The sequence below is a fragment of the Apodemus sylvaticus genome, chromosome 7 (assembly GCF_947179515.1).
Source record: "Apodemus sylvaticus chromosome 7, mApoSyl1.1, whole genome shotgun sequence".
Taxonomy (NCBI): domain Eukaryota; kingdom Metazoa; phylum Chordata; class Mammalia; order Rodentia; family Muridae; genus Apodemus; species Apodemus sylvaticus.
This window is the reverse complement of record NC_067478.1, coordinates 18,944,332-18,968,383: the sequence shown is the minus strand read 5'-3', so window position 1 is coordinate 18,968,383 and position 24,052 is coordinate 18,944,332. Positions and strand designations below refer to the sequence as shown.

General features: G+C 39.5%; 1 protein-coding gene across 1 annotated transcript in view; it reads left to right on the top strand.

The window, feature by feature from the left end:
* Nucleotides 1-776: 776 nt before the first annotated feature.
* Nucleotides 777-24,052, top strand: part of Cpne4 (copine 4) — a 370,602-nt gene continuing 347,326 nt past the window's right edge. Inside the window, exon 1 of the mRNA XM_052189283.1 lies at nt 777-956. Coding sequence (XP_052045243.1) covers nt 777-956 — 180 coding nt within the window. The remainder of the gene's footprint in view (nt 957-24,052) is intronic.

Here is a 24,052-nt window from a genome sequence, read left to right as displayed (position 1 = left end):
TAGAAAAACCCATGCTGGGGTGCCCTTGGGTACTGGCTTGCCAAGGGCATCTTGGGAAAATGAGCCAGAGTTTAGAAGTGAGAAACTCGGATTACTTTCAGAGACAGGACAATGGACTTCTACGATCCATTACGTAGAAGGAGAGTTGGAGTTTTAGGAAATTATAAAAACTCGAGAGGGCAGTAAGATGGCTCAGTGGATGAAAGTGCTTGTTGTACGCAAGCCTGGGGATCTGGGTTCGACTCCTGGAACCTACACAGGTAGAAGGAGAGAACTGCCTCTACAAAGGTGTCCTCTGACCTCTATGCATGCTGCGTGGTGGCACCTGAACTCACAGACAAACACAACACGTTACAATAATAATTAAAAATAATAAAATTCATTAGCTAACAGATCATTAAGTAAAAGATTGGCATAAAGCTTATAGTTAATATAAATCTGGATTGAGTCTTGTGGTCTGTTTCACAAATTCATGAATTTTATTTCACAGATGAAAACTTTTACTATGCAAACAATACTGGAAAATGGTGGTCTTAGCCGAGTGTGCCAGCGTCTGTTTGGGAGGCATTATTTTTTTGTAGTGGTTGGGAGAATTGTTACCCGCTTCCCTGAAATTGCGAGTCAATTGAAACGTGAGATAATAAAGACTTCAGACATTCGAATCTCTGTGCTGAACAGTTTCCTGAATGGGGACGGGCATGGGGACGCTTCCTCCTTTGAAAAATATTGCAGTGACTGGCACGTCAATTTTTTCCCCTTTTATTTTCTAACACAGAATGAAGAAGATGAGCAACATTTATGAGTCGGCTGCCAACACGCTGGGAATCTTTAACAGCCCCTGCCTGACCAAAGTGGAGCTGCGTGTGGCATGCAAAGGCATTTCCGACAGAGATGCTCTGTCCAAGCCGGACCCTTGTGTCATCCTCAAGATGCAATCCCACGGGCAGTGGTTTGAGGTAGGCTTGCCCACAGAGCCAGACAGAAGCCTGGCTGGATGGTCTGTTCAATGTACAAAACAAAGCAAAACAAAGAACAAAGACAAATACAACAACAAAAAAAAACCAACAACTAAACAAAAACATTTCCTGTCTTTAGCAGGTTTGCTCTAAAACGAGAGAAAGTTCCAGAAAACTTTAAATAGAATCACGTTTCTGTTTATCTCATGATGTTTTTATATGTAATATTTTGACAATGTGTGGGCCTAGAATTTTCAGCATCTTTTGGATAATTACGGAGAGACAACTATAATACACTCTGTAGTATACCCAATCATTGGCAAAATGTTAACTTGCATCCAGAACCCAGGCTGGGCTGGGGTGACAAGATGAATGTTGCCAATAATGGCTCCACAGAGCCAAGGCAGACTTCAGGTTAGATTTCTTAAGAACCAGGTATGATGGCAGGGAGCTCCTTGTTCTGAGAGAACACATGTGGGAAGTTGAGAGAGAACTGATTACTCAGATGGGGTTAGTATAGGGTTTAAGGTTTTTCTAGATTGAGAAAGAAGTGAGGGCAACTGTGACAAGCAAGCCAGTCCTGTGCCATCTCTGGACCTTACTCTGCAGTCTGAGGGCAGGCTCTGGGCCCAGGAGCTGGGCCGGGTCCAGGGATGTTGGTCAGAATGAGCTAAGACAAGGCTCCGATTACGCTATTAACAGAGTGGTAGGAAAGGAATTGATCTCACTCGCGTTGAAGATCTGTGAGGGACAGCACAAGTTTTAAGGAGTGGTGTGGATCTCAGAACTGGGTGTTTGATAGAGCAACATGGGACACACTGACAGTAATAGAAGCCAGTCCTCAAGCCTGGAGCAGTAGTTCTTAATCCGTGGGTAATGACCCCTTTGTGGGTTGAACAACACTTTCACAGGAGTCACATATCAGTTATTTACATTATGATTCATAACAGTAGCAAAATTATGGTTGTAAAGTAGCAATGAAAATAATTTATGAATGGGGCTCACCTCAACATTGAGAAACTGTGTTAAATGGTTGCAGCAGCAGGATGGTTGGGAACTACTGGTCTAGAGGAATAATTCTAAGTCCTATGGCATTGGGATTCTGTGTTGGATCTATAACTTTAATCTGAGTTGGTTGGGGACTAATGGAAGAGAAGCCTGTGTGTTTATAAATCCTAAAGGGTTTGACAATGAAGAGATACATTGGAATGTTGAATGTGGGGGGAAGAAGGAACGGGTTGTGAGCCTGTATATTCATAGTGCTTTAAGTGGTGTTGGAACAAAACAAGCTATAAAGAATACTATAGCCCAGTGGATCATTGGGTAATGGTCTGAATGAAATGGTATTTCTAGGAATTAGTCTTCAAAGAGCGGCCATTTCCAATTTGACAAGAGAGGACTTGGTATTTTATCTCATCTATTCTGGGGAAGCAATGGATCTTTTTATTTGTTTGCCTGCTAGCTTCCAGGATATCAGTGACCCCGTGAAGAACAGCCATAGGGAAAAGCAGGGAGGTTCTTTATATTCCTGGCCTGGCTTGGCCAGAAGCTATGCTGGTACATGCTCTGCTATGCTTATGTGGACATGATGGTACTTGGGGAAGGGCAGAGGTGACTTCCATAAAAGATGTGCTTCATACAGTATGTATGGTTTTGAGTGAAACTTGAAACAATGTGAGTTACATTTTATAAATGACTTATCAAAGACTGAGTGAACTGATCTAGTGACTGCAGGTTCTGAATAGGAGGAGAAAAAAGGACAGGAAGAGCCTGGCTTTGTTCAATATTGTTCTGTCTGTATGAGCAGAAGGCAATATTTAAGCCCAGGGAGCTCCGCAGCCTGAAGATTTTTATTGCTGTTTCAGGCTTGCTGTAGGTACTGGCACAGTCTTTGGTGGTTTATTTGGAAATACTGTTTACTGAGTTCTATAGATTGGTTTTTATTGCTACTGTTGCTTCTTTATAAATCAAAATGTTGCATTTAAGCAGTCTTTTTAACTAAGCATTTTTTTTTACTATTTTCCTATTAATGAACAAAATGAGGGTATATTATGGCATTTCATACACATATATGCGTGAGATGTTCCCAAGTTGAGTCCTACATCAAGCTTTTCCTCCTCCCCCAGATCCTCAACTGATTTATATACTACATAATTGCTTAAATACAAATTATCGTGTCAAACTCTAAATGACATAGACAGGCAGTTAATGTGAAAATTCCCTAAAATGTACAAGCTAACTGGCTGAATCGAGTTCTCCATGTACCTTTATGTACATTTTAATGTAAACCATCTTTTCACAGTTTTAAGTGTTTTATGAATGGATGCACAGTACCATGTCAGGTTTGCAATTGTTCTTGGAGACTGGCTCTAGATTCTGCATCCCTGACTGTGGGCCACCAGGATGCATACATTTACATAAATAATTAACTGTGTCATAGTCAATGGCCAAGACAATTCAGCAAGAGCAGGATTTCCAACAACAACAACAACAACACAAAAGATACTCTATACCATAGTTTATATACTTGTGCAAATAGAAGCATCAGGACAAATAAATCTGAGGCAAATTCAATCTGCAAAAACTCCTTTGACAACTCTTGTAAACTTAGGCAATAAAGGACCTTCAGCAAGTTCCCTCTCTATGGCTTTTTTTTTTGTCTTTTAAATTTTAAAGTCAAAGAAAAAGCACACAAATTACACAAGCACACACACTACATATGTATGCACACACACACACACACATGTACATGCATGCATGCACAAGTCATACATCCATGGAGTTCTTAGTTATTCAGAGTAGAGTACATAGTGCAACTTCATCACAAAGTCAAGGTTTAATATGTATGTATGTATGTATGTATGTATGTATGTATGTATGATGTATCTATCTATCTATCTATCTATCTATCTATCTATCTATCTATCTATCTATCTATCTATCTATCTTAGCCAGTGTTCTAATGCTGTGAAGAGATGCTCTGGCCCTGGCAACTCTTGTAAAAGAAAGCATTTAACAGAGACTTGCTTATATTCAGAGGTTTAGGCATGGCAGCACACAGACAGACATGGTGCTGGAGACATCTGGATCTGGAGACAGCAGGAAGAAAGCAAGACACCGGGCCTGGCTTGAGCATTTGAAACCTCAAAGCCCACCCTCACTGACACATTTTCTTCAGCAAGGCCACATCTCCTATGACCTGTCTAATGACAAAGTATTCAAATCTATAAGCCTATGGGAGTTATTCTTTTTTTTTTTTTTTAAAAACTTCTTTTTAAAGATTTCTTTATTGTTATATGTAAGTACACTGTAGCTGTCTTCAGACACACCAGAAGAGGGTGTCAGATCACCTTATGGATGGTTGTGAGCCACCATGTGGTTTCTGGGATTTGAACTCAGGACCTTCGGAAGAGCAGTCAGTGCTCTTAACCGCTGAGCCATCTCTCCAGCCTGGGAGTTATTCTTATTCAAACCACAACAATATGTATTATTGTACCTTGCCCTTATTCACACCCCACAAGGTCCTTTCTAGCCCCTTTCCCCAATTCTTATGGTCCTCTTCCCCTAAATAGTGCTCCTTCTGCTCCTATGGTCTGTCTCTGTGTGTGCTGATAGAAATTTTGCACATGAGCAAACACAAGTTTTATGAGTCAGTGTTCTCTAGAGGAACAGAAACCAACAGGATGGGTATGTATTAAAAAGATATTTCAGATTGGTTTACATAATAGATGTGGTGGAGGGGCCATTTAACAATGGCTGTCTTCATCCTGGAGAGAGGCTGAGAACTTAGGAGCAGTGGCAGTCCAGTTTGATGCAGAAGGACTTGGAGAGTCCCTGGTCTTCAGTTCTCCCAGGAGGGCCAAGGAGTCTGGGTTCTACTGTCAGCAGAAGATGGCAGCCATAGCAACAGAACAGAGGTTCACACAGTAGCATTAGAAGTGGAGGTAGGCAGCTGAACAAAAGCCCCCTTAGCCATGGGATCTCTTTCTTATCTGGGATGCTATTAAAGGATACTGCTTACCCTGGGGGAGAAATTCGCTCCATCAGTTATTCCTTGCAGGAAATACCTGCCCAGTACTGTGTCTTTTAGTTAATCCCAAATCAACCCAACCCATTTGTTCTCTCCTCTTTCACCTATTTATGAATAGGTAGTAAAAATATCATAAGATTTAAGAGACAATGTATTACTCATGTAAGCCTGTGATAGCAACCACATCTCTGAAAGGGAGTGTTGATAGCTGTTCATGTGTAGATGACACTCCAGGGAGGGGACTCATTGGAGAATGAATGACAGGAAGATTGGGATCCTAAATTAAGTCTTACATTGTAAACTGAAATCTTCATCACTGAGGTTTTATGTGTAATGGCACATTTTTCTCCTTCCAAGCAACCACCTTGTAGACTTTGTTGGTGAACCTTTAAAAACAATAAATCTTAGCTAAACAAAATTAAATGGAATGATATGGTAGGGACAAATCACTTTCTGAAAATTAGCACAGAGTAAGTTGTTTTCTAAAACACCTTGTTTTCTCTGTTCTGATATTCATATTTTAAATATTTCTGTTTCTAATTTAATCTTTAATATTTCTTTACTTGGCATGTGTTGAGGATGAGAGAGTATGCGTGCTACAGCATATGAGTGGGGGTCAGAAGACAACGTGCAGGGGTTCCTCCTCACTTTACACCTTGTGGGTTCTGGTTACAGAAGCCAGATTATCCGCTTCTCTCTGAGCCTTTACCCTCTGAGCCATCTCCCAGGCTCTATTGTAGCATGATTTTTTATGCAGGTAAAATGTTCTTTTCTGATTTTATTGCCTAGCAGTATGTGCTTTTCTACCACATTTCTAACACTGTGATACAATGTAATTTTCAAGTTGCATAATATCCTATCAAATAGATTTACTTAAGCCACGGTCTGATTCCTTGCCTTTTAAAATGCCTTAATTTAAGTGATACCAGACGGAACATCTTGGTGCACACAATTTTTCAATTATTTTTGGATGGGTTCCTAGAAGAGATGCTGTCAGAATAGAACTGGTGGATACAGGATAGGATGCTTTATTTTGTTTTATTTTTCGAGAACGTCACACATGGGCATTGCATTTACATCACTCCTGCTATTCCCATATCTCCCCCTCCCTCCTCAATTCATAGCCTCTTCTTTACTAGTGTTACACACACACACACACACACACACACACAAGGCATGTGTGTGCATGCACGTGTGTGCACGTGCATGTGTGTATGTGTATGTATGTGTGTGTCCAACCTGCTAAGTCTATATAACATTGCTCATACGTACATGTGTCCAGAGTTGGCCAATCAGAATTGGATAACCTATGACCAAGCTTGTCCTTGGCAGAAACTGACTCTTCCTCTTTTAGCAATTATTGACCACCTGAGTAGAACATGTGGAGTTTCCCTTCTCTAGGGTGACATGTCAACTGGTACTGTTATGCTTGTCTAGTTCAGACAACCATATTGTTGAGATTGTATGAGTACATTTTACCTGTCATGTTGAGGGGACACTATCTATCAGGAGGCAACTTGAGCCTCTGGCTCAGTCAGTCTTTCTGCTCTCTTCCACGCTGCCCTCTGAGTCATATGTGTATGGGTTGTGTTGTGGAAGTGTCGGTTAGGGCTGGGTACGCTTCAGTCACTTACTCTATACAAGTTGTGATGTGTGTAGTTGTTTCTGTATGTTGCAAAGGGAAGCTTCTTTGGTGAGGGATGAGAGTTACACTTATTTGTGGAAATAAGGAAGGCAAAAGAACATCACAAATCACAGGAATTTAGGAAAATGGCACTGTGTTCTTCTCTAGGCTCTATTCCAGACCTCTCTGACTACAGGTAGTTGGCTAGGTTTACCAGGCATAACTTCCTTCCCACTGAGATGCCTAGAAAAACAGATCCCATGCCATTTAGCTGCCAGGAAGAATTCACTTGTATGACTATTGGTGACGGAGTTGAAACTAAATAAAAGCTGTGAAGTAACTTTGAGATGAGAACCAGGAAATTGGTACTTAGCTTGGGGCTGGAAAAGTGATTGTGTTAAGACAAACTTATAAAGCTGCCTGAGAGTAGTTGTCAAATACTCAGGGACTGTTTGGGCCAATGTGTATTTATTACATTGACAAAGCAGAGAGTGCAATACTAAAAATGTGCCAGCCTGCCACTGTCAAGAGGAACAAAAAAGGAGAGTTGGGTATTAAAGACCAAATGGTTGCATTACCTAAGAGAAGCTGTAACTATGGGCACCAGGGTAGGGGAAGGGCCAAGTTAGCAGGGGCTGGAGAAGACAGTGGTGAAGCACATAGGACTGGAGAAACTATCTTAAAATCAAATAAGGATGACAAGTAATTGTCCTCTTTTGTTGCTTTCCGTTCTCCCACTAATTCTTTCTATTGGACAAACTTTGCTGGAAGTCTGCTGGCAAAGTTTGCAGAAAGAGAACACAGAATATATATATTTTAGACCAAAAGAAGCAAGTAGACGACACACAGACCTTTCTAGCCACCCACTTGGAGAATCATTTACAGTTAGCAAATGGCGAGCATTTATTTAGTGACACCACCTACTTTCTGATGCAAGTTCCAAAAGTGACTTTTGCGTCCTTGGATCTATGCTAGAAGTGCAGAGTGATGTGCTTAGTGAAGACCATCAAGCGCAATTCAGTGGGGGAGAAGTACTGCAGGGCAGACTTTTCCCTGGAAGACCTTGGTGGCAAGAGAGATTCCTGTGTACAGAAACACAGAATTGGGAGAAAGGCTTTTATCCAAGGTTGAAGACTGTTTTAAGTGTCTAATAGAGTTTCCATTGCTATGAAGAGACACCATGACCAAGGCAATTCTTATAAAGAGCAACATTTAAATGGGGTTGTCTTAAATTTTTGGACGTTCAGTCCATTATCATCATGGCAGGCAGCATGGCAGCATCCAAGCAGACATAGAGTTGGAGCAGTCAAGAATTCTACACCTGATCCAAAGGTAGCCAGGAGGAAACTCTGATTCTATGCTGGGCAATGCTTGAGCACTAACAGACCTCAAAGTCCATCCCCACAGTGACGACTCCTCCAACAAGGCCATGCCCACTCCAACAAGACCACACCTCCTAATAGTGCCACTCCCTATAGCCAAGCATTGAATCACATAAATCTACAAGGGTCAAACCTATTTCAAGCATGACATTAACTTTCTTAGTATCTTCATCATGGGGAAGCTGAGATGCTAAACAATAAGTGAAGAGACTGTTGATAAGTTTTGGGTTGAGACTCAGAAAATCAATGTAATTTTACCTTTCAGCAAGAGCTTTAGAGTTTGACAAAAAGGGAGGCCTTATCATGAGTGTTTTTTGACATTTTAGTATTGTCCTGTGGTTTATAAATGTGAGAGGCCAACATCCCTAGTTATCTGGGAATGCATTTAACTAGTGAGCTGCAGGTTGGATATGCCTGCTGGCATCATGTCTGGCAGAATTCTTTGCAAAGATGGACATTGTAGACCTGCTCTGTCCAACGAGTGACAATAGATAGGTAGAAAGTGACTAGCATAACTAAGAGTTAACTTTGGAATGACTTATGTTTAATTAATGTTTAAATTCATTGTAAGTGTGACAAGCTAGCATGAGTCATAAACATTCCTGTTGAGGACGGAGTATCCTAACGTGGGGCATGAGATGAAATTAAAATTTGACATTTGTTTTTGTTTCTTTTTTTACTGCATCTGATTACTGTGGGTTTTTTTTCTTAATGTATATGTATGAATGTCTTGCCAGCATGTATATCTATGATCTGCATATATGTGTGGTGCACAAGGAGGCCAAAAAAGGGCATAGGATCCCCTAGAACTAGAATTATATACATTTGTGAGCTATCATATGGGTACTGGGAGTCGAGCCTGGGTTCCCTGGAAGAACAGCTCTAGCTCTTAGCCACTAATCCTTCTCTCCAGACTTCAATTTACTTTAAAGTGGAATTTCAATAGACCAAGGGCCCTGTGATGCTGTGGTAAGGAACTCAGGTTACTGCTATAACAGGTCTAACTACTTGCAGTTGAGCCTTCCATATAATGGACCTTTACTGTTTTTCATTGACCTGTTAGCAAGGGCAGAGAACATCTGACCCCTAAAGGGGATTATAAAAGCTTACTTTTTAACCTCAGATAGACCTATGCTCTGACCTTCTGTGCTGTTGATTGTATTGATGGTTAATGAGAATATGCTAAGTTGTTTTTGAAATATAGGAAATCAATTGTTCTGAAATGTACTATAATGGCTGGTTTGTGCAGATCAGCAGTGTTTGGGGTATGTATCTAAGAACCAAGAATTCAGATGCAGTATTATTTCCCTTCTGGAAATAGGTGCTCATATGTTTGTTTGTGTGTGCACCTGTATGTGTGTATGCACATGTTTTTGTGTGTGTGTGTGTGTATGTGTGTGTACAAATTTTCAATATGTCTTTTACAGTGCCTATGTACTTTACTGAAGCTTAACAAAGCTTTACAAAGCTTATGACTTGGATATTCTTTCCAAATAGTTTTAGACACACAATTTTTTTTGTGTCTAAAAAAATCTTTTTTTAATTTGGGGGTCATACCCATCCATTATTATAATCTCTGTCTTGGCCACACAAAGATGGGCATCAGGGTAGGGGAAGGGCCAAGTTATGAAAGGATAGGATTAATGAGAATGTGGAACTTTCAGCTTCTGATGAGGTGTGGGAATAATTCCTTCTTGTCTTTTTGAGTGTCAATGGATTCATTAGCTCCTAGATCTAGACATCTTAACAGGGGTGATAATTGAGAGCTGCCCAGAGACCTGAGAGGCAGACACTTGTGACCTGAAGGCTTTCCCTCTGTTTGCTGGGACATAGGCTTTTCTCCATGGCCATGTTGGATGGTATCCATGGAGCTGAGCCAAGCTGATGATTGTGTGGCCTGGGGCCCAGATACCGTGAATGAGGAGAACTTGTCATTATGGGGAGACCCAAATTACATTGTAGACTTTGAAGATGTTGCCTCAATCACTGTTAATCCCACTGCTATACTTAATTTTAATATATGCTTATTGGGTTCATAGGACACTTAATTTTAATATATGCTTATTGGGTTCATAGGACATGCTGAGCAACTCAGGACTAATCACCCATGTATAAATCTCCTGTGAAAATACATTTCAGTGAATCCTGGGCCTTGATGCACTATCCAGGAGTAACAGTTAGTAATAATTATGATTATTACATTTAACACATCGCCAGAGGACTCTGATATAAGGTTGTTATCTTTAATAACATTATATGCATATAGCCCTTTACCCTCATAATCTCTGCTTACATTTTTGATATACTTTTTACCCTAGTCCTGTGAAAAAGCATTATGGACATTAAAATTAACCACAGTGTATATTGGGCACCATGAAGAAAGCATGATGTCCCTAAATGTGTGATTGTCAATCAGTACTCATTCTGTTTTAGAGACAGACACTAGAGGTTCAGACAGACCTTGGAAAAGAGCTCAAACAGTTCTTGATTTAGATTTGTTCTCATTCCTGAGGTGTAGTGGGCACAGCGCAGTGATACTCAAAATCAGCCCATATTCTACTGCTCTTTCCAGTGATGCAGGGACAGAGGCACATCTATGCACTCTCCCTGGACACAGCCTGGGGAGTCATTTTTTAATAGACTTCTTCTGACGCAAACCCAGCATTTCTGGCTTCGGCACAGAAAAGAATTTCAGGATGAGCTACTGTAATGCACAGTTGGAATTTATTAAAGGGGTACACGCACAGGGTTAAGGGTAAAGAAATGCTGGAAGAAGAGTAAGGTACACCTGTGTGAATGGGCGTAAGCACCTCAAATACACATCATACGTTGTTGTCTTTATAGTAGCCGCATGGACCGTATTTGGTGCCTTTTGAAGTTACTAACATCCAAGGCTAGTCAGGAAACATAAATGAGATCACAAGGTGGTTTTTGATTGACACCTGGCAGGATGACAGCAGAGAAAGTCAAACTCTTGAGCACAGAATTTCAGGAAGCTTGGATGCCAGTGCTGTAAGTCAGGCTCATTACCTTGTTTGTGAGAGGGATGAGATAACGTATATCAAGCCTTTAGCCTAGTTCATAGCTATTGCACAAAACCTAGCTATATATGAAGGAATAGTGTCTGTCTTGGCAACTTTCGCAACAGTTAGTTGTGCTGGAATTCTTACTTTTCAGATGATGAGATGCCTCAACCAGACTCCTGGGAGAAGGGCTCGGTTTCCTTCCCCACCTGAGTAACGCCTTCCACATTTCTAACCTTCCTTGGCTTTCCAATTTTCCTTTCTCCTTCCTTATTCCACTCTATCCAGACGTGGGCTTCCATACTCATATGGTGAAGCATCCCTGTTAAGAACCAAGAAGGGGGTATATGTGTCCATGTGTATCCCAGAGAAGTGGGTTGTGAACATTTTTAGCACTCTCTTGTGTTGTGCGTTGAGATGTGAGCTCTCTGGAGCATGTCTCTCTCATCCTTAGAATGATTATAAACCATAGCCATTTGTGAACAGAGCTGTGATGACAGATACCAACGGAATAGTTTTGAGACCTCATTTTCAAACATCAAATTCAGTGAAATAATTTACATGTAAAATATATCCTTCAGTGTTCTGCTGGGTACATTTTGACAAATGTATGCACTCGTGAAATCATCTCAACTAAGACAGACTATTTTCTAAAATATATTTTAATATATAATGTGTAAATCATACTTAATTTATATTTTCAAGCCCAATTTTATTAAGGTTTAATTATTATATAAAATTATTATATCATCAATGTATATACTTTGATAAGTTTAGACTTGTATATGCATGCATACTAATATCTTCATAATCCAGGTAATAAATTTATAAATTACCTCCTTATGCTTCTATATGGCCTTTTATCTTAGTTTGTTGTTCATAATGGTAAAGACATTTAATGTGAGATTCATTTTCTTAACAAAATTTTTATAAACACTATAAGTTATTACTAACCACAGGCACATGTGATGGTGCTCACCTCTGGAACTTACTTTTCTTTATACAGCTGTTACTTTATGCAACATAAACAAACATTCACCATATCCTCTCTGTGTCTCCTAGTAATGAGCATACTAATGTCCTTTTCTATATCTTTGATTACATTAGTCCCCCACATAAGAGGAATCACGCAGTGTTTGTTCTATTACCGACTTATTTCATTTACCTCAGTGCTGTCCAGGCCTGAGCCACAAGTGGCAAAGATATCTCCCCTTTTAGAGCTGAGTGATATTTTATTGTATGTTTATGCTACACTTTATACTCATTCATCTATGAATAGATATATAGATATTTCCTTGTCTTGTATCATTAATAGGCTATAATAAACATGGGGAGTAGAGATCTTTGGGATGTTTTGGGAAAGATGGCCAGAGTGTGTTTCCTGGATAATCTGGTAGTTCTATTTTAGGGCTTAAACTCCATATAATTTTTATGCAGTGACTGTTGCATTTTTTAAAAAAATATGTAACAATGGCATGCAATGACTCTAGCTCACCCCAACCTTTTCATCACCTTGGTATCTTCTTTCAAAAATAAAGTTACCCTTCTAGATGTGATGTGATATATCACTGTAGTGTTGATTTACACTCTGTCATGATTCTTGATATTGAATACATTTCCATGTGTCCATTGACTATTTTTATTTCAACTTCTAAGAACTTTCAATTCGTGTATATTATTTGTTTTTAAAATCTGGCTATTTGTTTTCTGTTGTTATTATTTTCTTGAGCCACTAAGTTTAGGAAATTAGAATTTAGAATTTAGAAATTAATTCCTTGCTTTGTAAGTGGCATGCAAATACATTCTCCCATTCTATAAGTTTCCTTTCTACTCTGCTGACTGTTTCCTATGCTGTATAAAGCGTTTTAGTTTGCTATAATCCTACTCATTTTGTTTTGCTTTGGTTGATTATGAAATTGATGTTAAAGCTAAAACAAATCCTTGTTCAGATTAATGGCTAAGTGTTTCCTTTAAGTTTCTTCTGGAAACATAGAGTTTTGGGTGTTACTCCATTATGAGTTGACTTTTTTTGTGGTGTAAGATAAGAACCCAGTTTCCTCTGTCTGCTGTAGATGTCCAGTTTTTCCATACCATTTGTTGACAGGGCTGTTCTTACCCCATTGTGTATGGTTGGCCTTTTTTCAACAATCAACTCACCAACACATATGCTTAAATTTTACTACATTTGAAGCTACTGACATTAGTGAGAGGAATTCTAAATTCAATTACTAAAATACATCAAACTACTAAGCATTCTCTATGAGATTTTGGTATAAAAGGGGATGATATGGTTCCATTTCTAAAACAGCATTGGGGAATTCCAGAAAGAATACCAGAGGAAGAAACTTAAACTCCAAGATGATCTATCATTATGGTGTGGATCACCAGACTTCAGCTCAAGTTGAGGTACCTTTCTAGACAATTCAGGAATTCTAGAGACCTTGATTGATCTGGGGGTAGTATGAAATGAATCAAATGTCTGCATCAGATTTAGTGTGTGATCTTGGGAAAGTCCTCTGTCATCTTTGAGCTTCTTGTATGACTTTATCTCTAATTGTGAAGATGGAGTATGTGGCTTACAAGATAATGAAGTAGCTGAAGATACTGAGTCTGGAATCTGATCGCTTCAGTTTTCCATATGAGCTCATGCAAATTCACCAATTTCCTTTGGCCTGTATTTTTCATCATCTACACAGTGATAGTAAAATTAAGGTTTACTGTGAGGATGAAAAGGGATAGAGCTTAAGAGTAGCTTAGTATAATACCTGGTACACACTGGGTACTTGATAAATACTAGACACTACTTTGACTAATGGAGATAATGCATGAAGGCTAATGTCACATGAAAACTAATTTTACAGATCAGATGGTGCACATGTATGTATGCATGTATGTATATTTATAGAGAGATATGAAAATACTTATCATGTAATGATCACATCTAGATGTATTTAATGCCAAAGGCAAGGTTTTGGTCTGTTGACTTGCCTAAGAGTTCTTGGTTCTATTGTCTGTATAAAGTAAGAGACCATTCCATGAGAAGAATTAACAGATCTGTATGTTTTCAACAGACGAATAACCACCTGATTGATGTGTTTCAGCTTTCTGGCAGGGACTTATCTGACTTTCCTTATCCCCTCCACTCTCTGCACTTTGAAGATGAATAGGTATGGAGAGAGTTCGCTCTGCTGGTCCATGTTCTCTAATCTGGAAGCTCGGCATCTCAGAGAGGCCATGCTGATAACCTCTCTTCCCACTTCTGATTTTTTGCCAACATGGTCCTCTGCTGTCTGGCAGACTTACAAGTGACAAGAAATTTTTTTTGCCTTCTGGAATCTCCAGATGTTCTTAGGGTCAGTTTATAGGCTAATTAAATCTTTTATCTTGACTGAAGCTTGGAAATCTTCAACTCCCTATCTCCGATCCAAGTTTCAAATACTTGAGGTTTTTTTTTTTTTTTTTTTTTTTGAGAGTTCCCTCTCATCTGAGGACTTAGTTCCAAATCTTTGCCTCTTGAATACATAGACAAGTTCTTGGTGAAAGATCACTGCTCAGAACTGTGTATCAAAGAAGGATCAGACAGTCTTTCCCCCACTTTGCTCAGTGTTAGCCTTTTCAAAACAAATTCTGAGCAAGGAGGCCATGGTGTAAGGAATTTATTTTAGCCTTTATGTTCTGAAAATTTGCCTCCTCCAGTTACTAGCATTGTGTAGCAAGTACCCAGAACTGAAGCAGTTTAAATTGACTCATTGCTTCCCTAGAAGGAGGTCAGACGGGGCATTCGTCGTATGGCTAGAACAGCAGCAGGGAACAATTGAAGGACTAGGCATGATTGAATGGCCAGTGTTTTCTATTATCTGCAATTGTCTTCAAACCACAGGCTCACACTAATAGGTAGAATGCTTATGTGTAGACTCCCATTCATGATAGTTCAGGACAAGCATATGAATTCTCTTTTTAATGGGAAATGCTAACTTTTCCCACACAATGAAGCCCAGGACTATACTTGGATACATAATTTGTCTGAGGATTTCATCTTATTATCATACAAAACACAATTGCTTTGAAGTGTGTGGGCATGAAAAATGTAGCCATATTCAAGATCTCAACTCCTCTTTAGAGAGCTCTCTTGGAACCTTGAATAAGGTGGCATAGACATTGTGAAAGGAAACACTTTCTATTCTGAATATTCAGCTTAGACAATGAGTAGTTTCAAGGAGTATGGGAAGGAAATATGAATTACAGTAGCTCACCTACTTTCGGATCATGCACACATATATTACCACACTAGAGATGAGGAAAATGAAAAAGTATAACCAGTTCCTGGGTATCTCTTTTACACTTGTATTGTCATCGATTCCTTAAACTCAAGGCTAGTGCTACAACCTCAGTTACTCATCACAGATAAGGAAGTTGAGACTCTGAGTTGCCATGATGTCTTCTCAAAGAACATGTAGTCATTGTAGTGGTGCCTCTTCTCTAAATTCTCTGACTTCAGATTCAGGAGCCCTAGTCACTCCAAGATCCCTCTTCTGCTGTTGCATCAGGACGCCAAGTCCTGTTTCCTTCCTGGACCAGAACTCATGTGGCTACAGAATCACAATCGAAGCTGAATCATCTCTCTTCTTTGATAATTAGTCTTTTCTTATTAACTACTATGCTGAGATTTTTTTCTGTTGTTCCTTTTGGTTTGTGGGGTAGGATATCTCTGTGTATTGCTTTCTGTCCTGGAACTCACTCTGTAGACCAGGCTGCCCCCAAACTTAGAGATCTGTATGTACCTGCTTCTGACTACAGGGTGCTTGGAAGAAAGACATGTACTATAACTCCTGGCAGTCTGAGAATTAAATTTTCTTTTGAAACTACATTTTGATATTTAAATATGTGTTCCATGCATCAACTCAATGGCATAAAGCATTTTGTCCTTTGGGTAAACCTAATTCATCTCCTAAGCATATCCGCATAAATAATTCTTTACTTTTGTTTGTTTAATTTGGCAAACATTTATTGACTTCCTGCCCAAAAACTTTTTTCAGCCATGGAGATGCAGCAGGGAACAACATGGTATTAGCTTTTTCTTTCTGGAAAAATAGAAAACTGCAATAATTGCTAATATATTGTTAGAAAATGGTAAATACCCTGATGATAAACTAAAGCAGGGAAGTGGATAGAGAATGATCCAAGACTAATTTTAAAACTGTAGTCAGGGAGGACTTCTCTGAGGAAGAAATATTCCTACAGAAGCCTGGAGGTCAAGGAGTCAGCCATCTAGGTAGTTGGGATGGTATTCTGACAGAGGTAAGGACAGAAGCCCTGCCACAGGCTATCTAACTTCATAAGGGATAAATCCAAGATTATGTTAGATAGGTACATTACAGATCCACTGTGCAACATGGTGGTGCCTAGAGTTAGTATTACTCTGATATGTACTTAAAAGTTCATGAACAGGCTGGACCGGGTGCCAGTCATTCTTACCTCACCATCTTTATCTTTTCCACCATCCTCATCTTTATCATTCCCAAACCACAAGGAAGCAAGGTGCCTGGAGGACAGTGTGATACGAAAAATGTCAGGAGAAATGATCTTGGAATTGCCAAGCAACCATCATCATACAAAGCCCTGTAGACAATGGAAGAGATCTTAGAGGGTTTTATTCAGTGTGCCATATGTGTGTTTTTTCCCTCCCCTAGGGAGATGTGAAGAAATATCTTTTCACCCCAGATATGACAGGTCAAATGGGAAAGGAAATCTGTCCAAGTCTTGTTTAGTAAACCATTGAGTTTCTTGGGGTTACTTGTAGGAGATTAGATGACTCATAGGCAGCTGTATTACTGTAAAGTTCACCCCAGGATGCATGAACAAAGGTTACGTTTCTATTGCTAGGAAGGAAAAGACACCTTATAATCCCTAAAAGACAACATGTATTATTGGGCTTCTCAGTTCCAGAGGGTTGGAGCCCATGGTCATCATGGCATAGAACATGATAACAGGCAGGCAGATGTGGTGCTTGAACAGTAGCTGAGAGCTTATATCCTGTTCCATAGGTATGTGGCAGAAGAGAGAGAGAGAGAGAGAGAGAGAGAGAGAGAGAGAGAGAGAGAGAGAGAGAGAAAGAGAGAGACAGACAGAGAGAGACAGAGACAGAGAGAGACAGAGATAGATAGATAGATAGATAGATAGATAGATAGATAGATAGATAGATAGATAGATAGATAGATAGATACTGAGAATAGCATGGGCTTTTGAAATCTCAAAGCCCACCCCTGTTGACATACCTTCTCCAGTGAGATAATACCTCCTAATCCTTCCCAAACAGTTCTACAAATTGAGGACCTAGTATTTGAACATATGAGCTTATAGGGCACCTATACCACTACAATGGATGACAACTCACTAAGGCTGCATCCCTGTATGTATCTATATTACTGGAGGACAGCTCAAATAGTTGTACTGTCTCTTCTCCCAGCAATTGTTACTGCTTGCATAACCTTGGATGGAGGCCTTGTGAAACCTCCAAGTTTCTTGTAATCTTCTTGGGACTTGTGAGTTGTATTTACTTTCTGTTCCTAAGCCAAATACTTCAACTTGCAGTACATAGTTACACAACACAAGTGGAGGTCTTGGAACAGGAAAGTAGCTTATACTTTATGAAATAACTTCACTTGCAGAGAGTTTGCGAGGCCACTGGATTTGTCCTTCTGAGAGTTATGATGGTTTGGATAGGAAGGAACTGTGGTAAAGCCAAGAGTAGTTCAAAATGAGCTTTTTTTTAATTTTTTTTTAAGTAACCCTTGTACTTTCTACTGGAAAGTTACATAAGCAAAACCTCAAGAGCTAATAGGGATTCCAGATGAGGTTGACTGATTGAGACAGTACTGAGGGGAGGAGTGGGTCACTTTTGGAGTGGAATTGCATTAAAAACCCTACAGTGAGTATATTTTTTTTTGTGTGTTGGAGAAAATACAGCAGACTCTGGCAGAGATGGTCTATATTAGAGCTCTAGAGCTATTGTTTACTGTCTATGAGATCCTATAGAAAAAAGTTACCTACATTTCCTCATTTATAAGTGGAGATAGCAATATGGGCTATATCATTTAGTTATTAATTATTTTGATATTATTATTAATACTTGACAGATGACATGATTCTTTCTTTGAAGTCATGTTAAAGAATATATTCATTTTTAAACTTTAAAAATAATCTAAAGTTATCATAACAACATATGTTTATCAGCAAAAGTAGATTCAGGAGGGCAATTTAAAGACTATTTAAAATATTTCCAGTGCAAATGGATAATCTTGTCCAAGTCACAGAGTGAAAACTTTCTTGGCATTTTAGTTATTGCGATCAGACCCTAAGAAAAGCATCAAAAGGGAGGAATTGTTGTCTTTTGCTCATGACTTCAGAAGGTATCATCCAGGATCACTGTACTCCATGGCTCTGACCCCATCACGAAGCATCCTGGTAACAGGGTCTGACGGTAGAGGAGCTTCTCCATGGCAACTGCCAGCAGACAAAGCAGGGAAGTACAACGAGGTGCCCGGTGAGATGCAGTCCCAAGGACACATCCAGGGTGACCTTCTTCCTTCTCCACATATGCCTCACTTTCTTTTATCATTTCCAGTGCCATCACATTACGGGTCTGTAGGGCCCTCAGATCTGCATGGCTCTAAACTCCCTTTCAGACGAACCTAATTGTTTTTTTCAGTTCAGTCAGGTTAACATCAAGATTAGTGATCATATTTGGTTTGAAATGATTTGAGTTCACTTAAGTGATCCTAAATAATTTCAGGCTTTTCTAAAATTTAATTTATGTCAATAAATGTGTTAACTATTAATATGATATGATATACTATAGTATAACTAGGGTTATAGTAAAGCTGGACTATAATTAAAACCCAGCTAATTCATATATCAGTAATATACAACAATGAATATGAGTTGACATGAACAGTGTGGTTTGGGTCTATGTGTGTGTTTGAGATAAATGATGAATCCAAACATTTCTAGGTTGTCATTTTTAATTCTGAAGCATTGCTGTGCTTGGTGCAACGCGTTATTTAAAGAGAAGGAGAGAAATTGATTTAATAACCTGTCACATCATACAACACAAGAAGAACTTGAGAAGAAAAAGCGCTCTGGTATTCTTTGGTGGAAAGAAAAATATTGTGACAGCTGTATGGGTGAATCCTTGTGCAGGAACTGGTAGAAACCATCGTGCTGAGTAAGGATGTGGAGGAAATCCATTGCTTCCATACAGTATTTGGCCCACCATCTGACAGAGCTTCATATGCAGGTGGCTGTTTCTTGTGTGGAGAGTAATGAAATGAAATTCCAATTGCTTCTTAAAATAATTTATTCCATTTTTTGTTGGCCAACTACTCCTGAGTATGGGTTGTGCCATCGAATGTGGTTGATGCACAGTGACACTCCACTGGGAGAAAAACCTTACTTTCATTCCACAGCAGGTATCAATTGCAAATAGCTTCTTGGTTAGGGATGGGCTTTATTTTTTTATTTTGGTTTGCTGTTTTTTATTTTTTATTATCTTTGCATTATTAATATTTTGTTTGATTATTTTTATTTCCATTGTTTCATTGTTATGGTGTTTTATGTATGTATGTATGTATGTATGTATGTATGTATGTATGTATTTTTGAGGAGGAGAAAGAACACGAAGTTGGGTAGGAAAGGGGGTAAAGAACATCTTCAAAGATTTGGGAGAGGAGAAAGAATATGATCAAATTATATTATAAGGAAAATATTTTCAAATAAAACCCAAAAATAAAAAAAAATTACATCACTATTTCTTCTGGGAATTTCTCTAATATTCCATGTTTAAACTGAGGTGGGACAGAAACATGGCAAAAATTATAGTAATATCTTTTTCTGGTGCTTCAGAAGAGTATAATACTTGGATATAAACTCTGGCTTTGGAGGCAACCCATTTTCTTCTTGATTGAGCATAGCTGTTAAAGAATTGTCCATATCTTCCAGTAAGTATCTGGATTACACCAATTGTGGAATAAGTTGGATTTATTACTGGTGGCTACAGAGAAGACATTCATTGTGGTTATTCAAGGCCCTGTTGTAAGAGAGTTCAGAAGAGCTCACCAAATTGACATTAGGCATGGGAAAGAGGATTTGCAAGGGGATAGCTTTATTCTAGATAGACTGTTGTCAAGAAGGCATGGCAATTCTGAGTGTCTCTCAATAAGTAATATTAAAGTGTGGAGAACAGACCATGACTGAAGGCAAAGAAACAGATTTCACTCATCTCGTCCAAGACAGGGAGATGTGTGGATGTGTTTGTGGTTTGAACAGTGTTTGTATCTTTGCTACAGGCATGGTTATGAAATTGTCGCTCTTTTGTCTTGCTCTATCTTAGGCACAGGTTGACCTTGTCTTATGAAAATCTTTGACAGGAGGACATAGAAACTCAGCTGTGGGTACCAGGCCAGCTCCAGTTTGCACTAGGCCAGGTATACAGAGCCAAGTCACTTCCTAGATATCAGTGGCTGCCTTTCTCTCTAGCAGAGTGAAGCTCAGACACTGCACTGCTACATTTTTAATGTTACTTAACCTTAGTCCACATGTCGGCAAAACATAAAAAGAGGGGAAAAGCTAAAAACAAAACAAAACAAAAAAACAACAAGTTTTGTGTCTCAGTGGCCTTTCATTCCCAGGTTCTTTCTTTTATAATAAAACACTAGTCATGATACTTAGAGTAGCTACCATCCACATATTCAGCTTTTCTTTAACGTTTCTTTTTACCCTCTGCTCTTCCTCCGTCTTCCTGATCATATGAAGGGAAAATTCTCACAAATTCATTGGAAGATACTCAAGTCTCTTTTTCATCTCTATTGGGAGTTCCTTAAACTTGTATCTTATATAGGCTACATGGAGGTATAAGAAGGTTACTATAATGTGAGGCAATTAACACATCTACAATATTACAGTTATCTCCTCCTTTTTTGGGTTTGATGATGAGAGTGTTAAAATTCTATATTTTTCACACCAAGTCCAAATACAGTGTAATTTCACCACCTAAATTTCCTGTGGCGCACTTTAATTAGATTTCTAGGCTTACTCATCGTGTGTATCTACTCATTTCTTCACATTCTTTGACCTAAAAACGTAAGAGTATACTCTTTTGCTAGGGATCTGGCAAGGAGAGCACCTCCATGGGATAGATGGCGCCATCCCTGTCTCAGTTCCTAAGCCAGGTTCAGTTATTTGTGTTTTTGGAAACAGTTTCACTTTTTCTTTTTCATTTTTCTTTTATTTCCTCATAATTTATTTATTTATATTCACATTACATCCCAGTTGAAGCCCCTTCCCTCCTCTCGTCCCAGTCCTGCCCTTCCAAATCCCTCTCCATATTATCCATCCCATTCTCCTCAAAGATAGTGAAGCCCCTCTTGGTTACCACCCCACCCTGGGACATTTAGTGTCAGCAGGACTAAGCATCTCCTCTCCCACTGAGGCCCAAGCAGGTAGGGGAAGGGGATCCGATGGCAGGCAACAGAATCAGAGACAACCCCTATTCCAGTTGTTAGGGGACCCACATGAAGACCAAGCTGCACATCTACTACAAATGTGGTGGTAGTGGGGGGCACTAGGTCCAGCCTTTGCATGCTCTATTGTTGGTAGTTCAGTCTTTGTGAGCCCCGTGGGCCCAGGTTAGTTGGCTCTGTAAGCCTTGTTATGATATCCTTGACCCCTCTAGCTTGCTCAATTTTATCCTTACTCTTCCATAAGACTCCCCAATCTCTGCCTGATGTTTCTCTATCAGTCTCTGCATCTGTTTCCACTTATTACTGGGTGAAGCCTCTCAGGGGACAGTTATACTAGGTTCCTGTCAGGGTCAGGGTTGGCTGTCTCCAATGGAATGGGTCTCACGTTGGCCAGTCATTGGTTGGTCTTTCCCTAGTCTCTATTCCATCTTTATCCCCGCATATCTTGTGGGCAGGGTAAATTTTGGGTTGAAGGTTTTGTGGGTAGGTTGATGTTCCCCTCCTTCCACTGGAAGATCTGCCTGACTACAGAAGGTGGCTACTTAAGTCTCTGTATCCCCCTGTAGGAATCTCAGCTAGAATTATCCCCATAGACTCCCCATATAACCCTAAGAAAATAGATAGAAGCAGTTATTAAAAGTTTCCCAAACAAACAAAAGCCCAGGGCCAGATGGTTTTAGTGCAGAATTCTACTAGACTTTCAAAGAGATAATACCAATACTCATCAAACTATATCTTCAAAATAGAAACAGAAGGACCACTAACAAACTCATTCTATGAGGCCACAGTCACCCTGATACCTAAACCACACAAAGACACAACAAATAAAGAGAACTTCAGTTCAATTCCCCTGATAAACACTGATGCAAAGATACTCACTAGAATATTCACAAACTAAATCCAAGAACACATCAAAAACATCATCCGCCATGATCAAGTACGTTTCATCCCAGGGAAGCAGAAGTGGTTCAATATATGAAAATTTATCAGTAGAATTCACCATATAAAAAAACAGAAAGAAAAAAAACCCACATGATCATCTCATTAGATGTTGAAAATACCTTTGACAAAATCCAAGACTCCTTTATGATAAAAGTCTTGCAAAAAGCAGGGACACAGGGCTCATACCTAAACACAATAAAGGCAATATACAACAAGCCAATAGCCAACATCAAAGTAAATGGAAGGAAACTTAAAATAATTCCACTAAAATCAGGCAGAAGTCTGTTCCCTCTTTCCATATTTTTTTCAAGAAAGTACTTGGAGTTCTAAGCAGTTTCACTTCCAAACCTGCCATTTGAAAGTATCAGCTGTCCACTGACAGTTACTGCACACCTCCCATATGCCGTGTACCTCCTTGTCGCTTCATGTGAGAATGAACAGTTATGTTCTTCAGGAGATGGCATAATGCGTGAATCAAAATGTTCCTTGCAAACTTGGATGAGGGTGTTAGAGAAAGGTATGTTCTACCCTGGAGCAGAAAGATAAGCCAAGGAAGAGGTCATAGAGGAGATATGACCTGGGATTGACCTCAGGTTGTGAGTCTGAAGGGAATAAAGTGCAGAAATAACACTGCTTTCAAAGGAAAACTTAAAAGTTTTTGCAGAAATCTGAGTCCAAGAAAGGGAGAACCCCAGTTGATAAACCGTGGTAACTCAATGATGAATAGCTCTGACCAAATCATAAGAAGGGGGATGCATGGGGCCTTAACCCCCAGGAAAGATGGTCTTTGCTATTTTTAAAGACTGATTGAGAAGAAGAGGCCTGAACCATCCTAGGGCTCCTGCTGTTCTAGCATCACTGTCTGTTCAGCACAGATGGTTTTCAGAAGAGCTCAGCTGGGGAGAGGAAAGGACTTCCCAGGAGGGATTGCTGCTTTTGAGGGCTAAGTCTTTGAATAGAGAATTGCCTGGATGTGGTCTCCAGCTTGTGTGAATTTACTCCGATGGTGGCCTTTCCTCTGAATCTACCAAGGAGACAGTGCAGGCATGTTGGATCCGGCAGCTGACTTCTGCTCCATTGCTGGATTTTGAGAGTGAGAGAGTTGGCAAACTTCTTAATAAAATGTACTTCGATTAGACGAGTTAAGCTGATTCAGCCTGACATATAATCTCACTCACATCTCTGCTGTATCTCCCATTGCACTACACACTCACTTTATGAATGGATTTGAAGCTCATTTTGTCTTAGATGATCTCACACACCCAACTCTTTCACACAGGCACAGGCACAAAAATAGACAGACATGCATATGCACATATGTGCACACACATACAGACACACCATAATAAATTATTTCATTAAGTACAAAGCTAAGTTTTGGGGCTTAGCAAACAAATTTAACCCAGGGAGTCAAAGCTAGAGCAAAGAGCTTCAGTTGTAATCTGGGGTGGAATTTTCTAGAATAAACAAACCCATTTCTAAATATTGTAGATTCAGGAAATAAGGGCAAACTATTGTAATCTTGGTCACAGAGTTGCTACACCTAGGACCACATCTGACACCAATTAACACAGTTTA